The sequence below is a fragment of the Elephantulus edwardii genome, unplaced genomic scaffold (genome assembly GCF_000299155.1).
Source record: "Elephantulus edwardii isolate Elephantulus edwardi_28Jun2011 unplaced genomic scaffold, EleEdw1.0 scaffold00041, whole genome shotgun sequence".
In the NCBI taxonomy this organism is placed as follows: Eukaryota; Metazoa; Chordata; class Mammalia; order Macroscelidea; family Macroscelididae; genus Elephantulus; species Elephantulus edwardii.
Genome location: NW_006399791.1, coordinates 6,982,176 through 6,987,637, shown reverse-complemented (window position 1 = coordinate 6,987,637; position 5,462 = coordinate 6,982,176). Strand labels below are relative to the sequence as shown.

General features: G+C 54.0%; 1 protein-coding gene across 4 annotated transcripts in view; it reads right to left on the bottom strand.

Annotated features, from left to right (window-relative positions):
• Positions 1 to 1,030: 1,030 nt before the first annotated feature.
• The window catches only part of FES (feline sarcoma oncogene), a 12,912-nt gene continuing 8,480 nt past the window's right edge, over positions 1,031 to 5,462 (bottom strand). For all 4 annotated transcript variants that reach the window (XM_006885154.1, XM_006885156.1, XM_006885155.1 and 1 more), the window contains 8 exons: positions 4,812 to 4,934; positions 4,356 to 4,409; positions 3,261 to 3,379; positions 2,838 to 2,932; positions 2,621 to 2,744; positions 2,228 to 2,385; positions 1,595 to 1,717; positions 1,031 to 1,173 (listed from right to left, as the gene is read on the bottom strand). In XM_006885154.1, coding sequence (XP_006885216.1) covers positions 1,031 to 1,173; positions 1,595 to 1,717; positions 2,228 to 2,385; positions 2,621 to 2,744; positions 2,838 to 2,932; positions 3,261 to 3,379; positions 4,356 to 4,409; positions 4,812 to 4,934 — 939 coding nt within the window. The remainder of the gene's footprint in view (positions 1,174 to 1,594; positions 1,718 to 2,227; positions 2,386 to 2,620; positions 2,745 to 2,837; positions 2,933 to 3,260; positions 3,380 to 4,355; positions 4,410 to 4,811; positions 4,935 to 5,462) is intronic.

The window sequence follows — 5,462 nt, the reverse complement described above, 5'->3', positions numbered from 1 at the left end:
AAAAAAAAAAAAGTGAAATGGCCCCACAGGGCTTTCTGAGCTGTAACACATCTCTAGCCCTTCCTTCTATGGCCCTGCTGGGTGGGTTTGAACTATCCATCTTCAGGCAAACTTATTTGCACCACACAGGGACTTCAACAATTTACAGGGCTTTCTTTCAAACAGATACCAACTGTTTCTTAAGCTTTCTCCAGGGGTAGCCACTTGACCTCAGAGTTCCTATTTCTTTGTTCTTTTCTGCTATACATTTTCTCTGGTTTGATTTTTCCATTTGTATATACCTCCTTATCTGTTTGACCTTCGCTGCTGGAAATGTTTCAGATGATTTTAGCATTTCAGTGGGAGCTGGGGAGCAGCGAGGGCTCCAGACCAGATCACCCCACTGTTTAACAGAAAAACTCTCTGGAGAATGTTTCTCTTCAGCCCCTTTAGTCTCCTTTGGATAGTACTTTCCTCACTTTCTCCTCATCTCATCCTGCATTTGCTGTGATTATCATACATATCCATAGTGTGTAACACTTAGAAGCTAATGACCTTCAAACCTCTCTCATGAGCCATCACCTCCACCTGAGCTCAATATTTATCTCTCTCTACAGGCCCCTCAAACTCGACACCCTCCTGCAGCTCTGCTCAGCATCCTGTGATCCTATTTCTGGGAATGACGCCACCTTATGGTCAGAAGCTCTGATACTCTGCTCACAACTCACACCCAAGTGGCTAGTAAATCATGTCAGTTCTACCCCATAAATCCTTCCTGGATTCACTTCCCTTTCCTCATGGCCTTAGTACAGGCCCCTGGCCATTCTAAAGTAGTATGCACGCCAAGTACTTGCTGGGCACAAGTGGTTTTATTATTTCTGCCACGGAGGGGCAGCCCTGGCAGGGGCAGGCAGGCTGAGCAGACAGAGGAGTCATCCCAGTTGGCAGTGTGGAAGCGGGCGGCTGCAGCCCTGGACTGTGAGGGGCGAACTGTCCAGCGGAGGCACCATGTTGCCTGCAGAAGCCACTGGCTTGAGGAGAGGTCCCAGCCTCACCGGTGCCGCTTTCGGATGCTCTGCAGCTCCTGGTAGATGATGCTGAAGCTGGGCCGCTGCCCCGGCTCGTAGGCCCAGCACTGCTCCATGAGCCTGAACACGGCATCGGGGCACTGCTCCGGGCAGGGCAGGCGGCCCCCTGTGAGGACAGGCACAGCACACGCAGCATGAGGAGTGGGTCTGAGGGCCCATGCTGGCCCTGAGGGGACGATCCGGGAGCACTAACTGCTGCTTCAGATGCATGATTCTTAGGGACTCACTCTCATGCATCAAGGGCCCCAAGGGTACACAGAGGTCTGGCTTCTAATCACAACTTCATGGTGTGCTAATTGTGTGACCTTGCAAGCTTCAGCTTTCCCATTTGTAATATGGACACCTCATGTTCTGTGAAAAGTGATGGGAATAATGCACGGCCCAGCACATAGCAGATGCTCACTTAATGGTACTGACAACACTGTTTCCATTCTGTTTCAGTGGCGACAGGGAAAGCAAGGGAGCCAAGAAGAGTCCAGCAGGAACCTGGGAAGAGGACCTGACTGATCTTCAGATGAGTTCCTTACCCTTTTCCACAAACTCCCGGGTTTGCTGGTTGCTCAGGTTGGGGTATGGAGAGGCCCCCAGGCTGAAGGTCTCCCAGAGCAAGATGCCAAAGCTCCACACATCGCTCTCGGAGGAGTAGCGGCCTGCAGAGGGAGGGAGGCAGATCAAATGTCTGTCCACGTGGCCAGAGTGAGGTCAGCAGAAGGCAGAGCTGTCAAGTGCTCCGTGTCCCTAAATGGGTGTGTACAAGTCTTAATGCCTGCCTGTACCGCTGACTATGGCCTGGTTGAGGAATTATGGACTTGATATATTATCAGTGGAGTCATAGGCCATACCATATGTCCTAATCCTGTATGACACCATGTGAAGACACATTTTGAAACAGTGAAAGAATGCCAAGTATCACAATGAAGCTAGGAGAGAGAGGTGGATCAACTCCCCCCACAAAAGCCCTCAGAGAGAACTGACATAACTGAGACTTCACTTCAGACTTCTGGCTCCCAGTACAGTGAGACAATCCAGCTCTGTTAACACTGTCTACTTTGTGACATGTCGTTACAGCAGTCCTGAGGGCCTGACAGATATCATCATGGGGTGACAGGACCCATGTCCAGCCTCCAGCTCTGTGGCCACAAGAAGGCAAGGACAAATACCGTAGTTAAGAGCCTCAGGGGCAGTCCACTTCACTGGGACTTGTCTGAGGCCCCCTGAGGCCGCGTACACCCCGTCGGCTTCCTCCCGGGACATCCCAAAGTCACTGATCTTCAGGACGTTCTTCTCTGTCACCAGGCAGTTCCGAGCAGCCAGGTCCCTGGGGGAGGAAGGACATCGTCAGTCAATGTCCACACAGTCCCAGCCACCTGCCCAGGCTGCACGGAGCACGGTGGTTTCAGCCATGAGCCAAACCCTGCAGGAGAGGCAGGTGACACCTTTAGAGCTGGTGTCAGGGGATAAGGGTGGGTGTTCAAGGAGCCCAGGGGACAGCATTTCCCAACTCTGGCCAGGACGCGTGTGCAGGGCTGGACCTCACTCCCCACCCTGCTCACCGGTGGATGCAGCACTTGCTCTCCAGGTACTCCATACCAGCTGCTGCATCTCCCACCATCTGCAGCAGGGTCTTCACCCGCAGGCGGGAACCCTCTGTCCGCAGGAAGGTCAGGAAGTCGCCCCCTGGCGGCAGGAGAAGTCTCATTGAGCCTCCAGCTGGAGCTCTCCTGGCTGGGCAGAGTCCCCCATCCCTGATGCACTGCACCTCTTGCTCACCCTGCACCAGCTCCATAACAATGTAGATGGGCTGTTTCTGGGTGCAGACACCAATGAGACGCACGATGTTGGGGTGGCTGTACTGCTTCAGGATCCTGCGGGGGCCAGCTGCTTAGATGCTACATGGCCTCGTCCCCCCTCGCTTCCTGCATATTGGCCTCCCCAGCCCCAGGAGCCCCAATGGAACCAGGCGGGGTGGGCAAGAGCAGCAGAAGAGCCTGGCACCTGAGGATGTGTGACCTTGAGTGGGTCACTGGGTTTTCCCAAACCCGTCGCCCCCAATTCTGTACAATATGGGGAGGGCACTCACTGCCTGTACAGAGGACTGTGAGGACTGAAGGAGACCCTGGAAGTTATTATGGGAGTGCCACATAGAAGAACCCTTTCCAGTGGGGACCTTGTGGTGAGAAGCTTATAACCCACCTTGCCTCCTGCAGAAATTTGGCCTTAAGGTCAGGGGGGAGTGTCTCTCGGCAAGATTTCACGGCCACGAGGGTGTTGTCAGCACGCAGGCGTCCGCTGAACACCTCACCGAAGTTTCCCTGAAACAGCCTTGGGCTCCTATCAAAGTCTTCCCTGAACCAACTTGTTCTTGTTGGCTCAGAGGACCAGCAGCCTTGTCCCTGGCCCCTCTTCAGCAAGTGCCCCCACCACGTGGCAATGACCAGCCTTGACTCTAGCAGCTGAGAGTCTGGCCAAGGGACCAAGACAGTAAGCACAGAAGCACAGATGGAGCAAGGAAGGCACTTGCCACTTGGCACCATGTCCCTTGAGAGGAGAGACATGGGACCCTCAACTGTGACTTCCACTTGATATGAGAAGCATTCTGAGTCTCGAAGGTGGCCTGTTTCCTGCTTCAGAACCACACCAGACCTGCTGTCCTCAGTTGACTCTGATTCATGGGACCCAGGGATCAGCGGAGAACCAACTGCTCCCCAGGGACTTCCTGGTTGCAATCGTTAAGATCACCAGGCCTTTTTTCTGTGGTGCATTTGAACTACAACTTTAACTATGTCAGTGGCAAGAAGCTGCAACTACAATCCCAGAGGTGTACGGTTCAAATCCACCAGATGCTCTGCCAGGGAAGGAGGGGCAATCTCCTCCTGTACCAGTCAGATCTGATTTGACGGTACACTCACACAAATATAATAAAATTAAAAAAATATAAAAAAAAACTTTAACTGTGTCATGTAGGGACCTTCACCACAGTTTATGGCTCCAATTAGCTGAATGTGGCTCTGAGTGCATAGGAGGACACCAAGGGAGGCAGGGCCCAGAGGTAGTGGGGGAGGGTGCAGGTGACCCATCTCCCAGGGACTTCTCAGGGTGGGCACTCTTCAGTTTGCTGGAGGACTGTGCATGGCAGTGGCCGAGCAGGGCGCTGGGTGGAGATTGGAGTCAGCTGAGGCAGAGAGGTGGGAAAGCTCTTTGGTTGGGGGGGTGCTCAGGTGTGACTGGGGTTGTGCTAGCAGGAAGGGGTGTAAGGCAGAGACACAGAGGGCTGGCAGGACCACTCACCCGCCCAATCTGCTCGCCCAGCACCAGATCCTCATGGTTCAGGGCCCACTTGTCCTGGGGGAGAGGAGGAGTTGGGAAACCAGAATCATGGAAGAGCAAGGGTGCTGGGCCTTGGGGAGGGCAGAACACCTCTTCAACCAATGTTATGTTTTTCAATTCAGAGGCTTGGTTTACTGGAGTTGAAATGGAGGTGGGACCCCAGCATGATCACAAACTCAGATGCCTTCAAGGGACCAGGCAGGGGACTCAGTGAGAGCCAACTCTGCACAGCCCCCCCGGAGGGAAAGAGCCTTGACATCCCAAATCTCAGAGCAAAGCTTACAAGGAGTAAGGAGTCTGTTCACGCCCTCTAGACTAGGGACTTTGAAGTATTCCCTGCTCTGGCCTAGTGGCCGGGGAACCCAATACCCCACAGCTCAGCTGTGGGTGGCGTGGGCTGGGCTGTGCCTGGCTCACCTTATGTATAGCTCTACTGAGGACAACACCACTCTTCTTGGTGAGGGGCTGCTGGGAGTGCAGCAGGTGGTCAATGAGCAAAGGGATGCTGGGAAAGCCGTCCCCTTCCAGTCGATACAGGTTCTGTAGGGCAGAGGGATGTGGGGGTCAGCTGCCCACATTGCTGGGAGAACCTAAGCCCTGGAGAAGGAGAGGTAGGCCTCTAGAGACAGTGAGACCAACTAAAAAAAGCTGCTCCAGATGCTATTGGATAGAATAGGGACTTGGGGATGGGATCTCTGTGGCACTTCCATTTTTGCTAAGGAGGTAGCTAAAATGTACACCCACCCACCCACCCAGACCTTTCCAGTTGTCCTTGGGAAGCAGGGAAGAAAGGAGGTATGGGGATAGGAGAGGAGAAATGGGGCAGGAGAGGAGGGATGGGGAGAGGAGAGGAGGGTAAGGGAGGAGAGGATGGGGAGGAGAGGAAGGATGGGGAGAGGAGAAGAGGGATGGGGAGAGGATGTTGGGGAGGAGAAGAGGGATGTGTGGGGACAGGAGGGATGGGGAGGAGAGGAAGGTGAGATGGAGATAAAGGATGGGGAGGACAGGAGGAACAGGAAAGAGAGGAGGGATGGGGAGGAGAGGGAGGATGGGGAGGAGAGGAGGGAT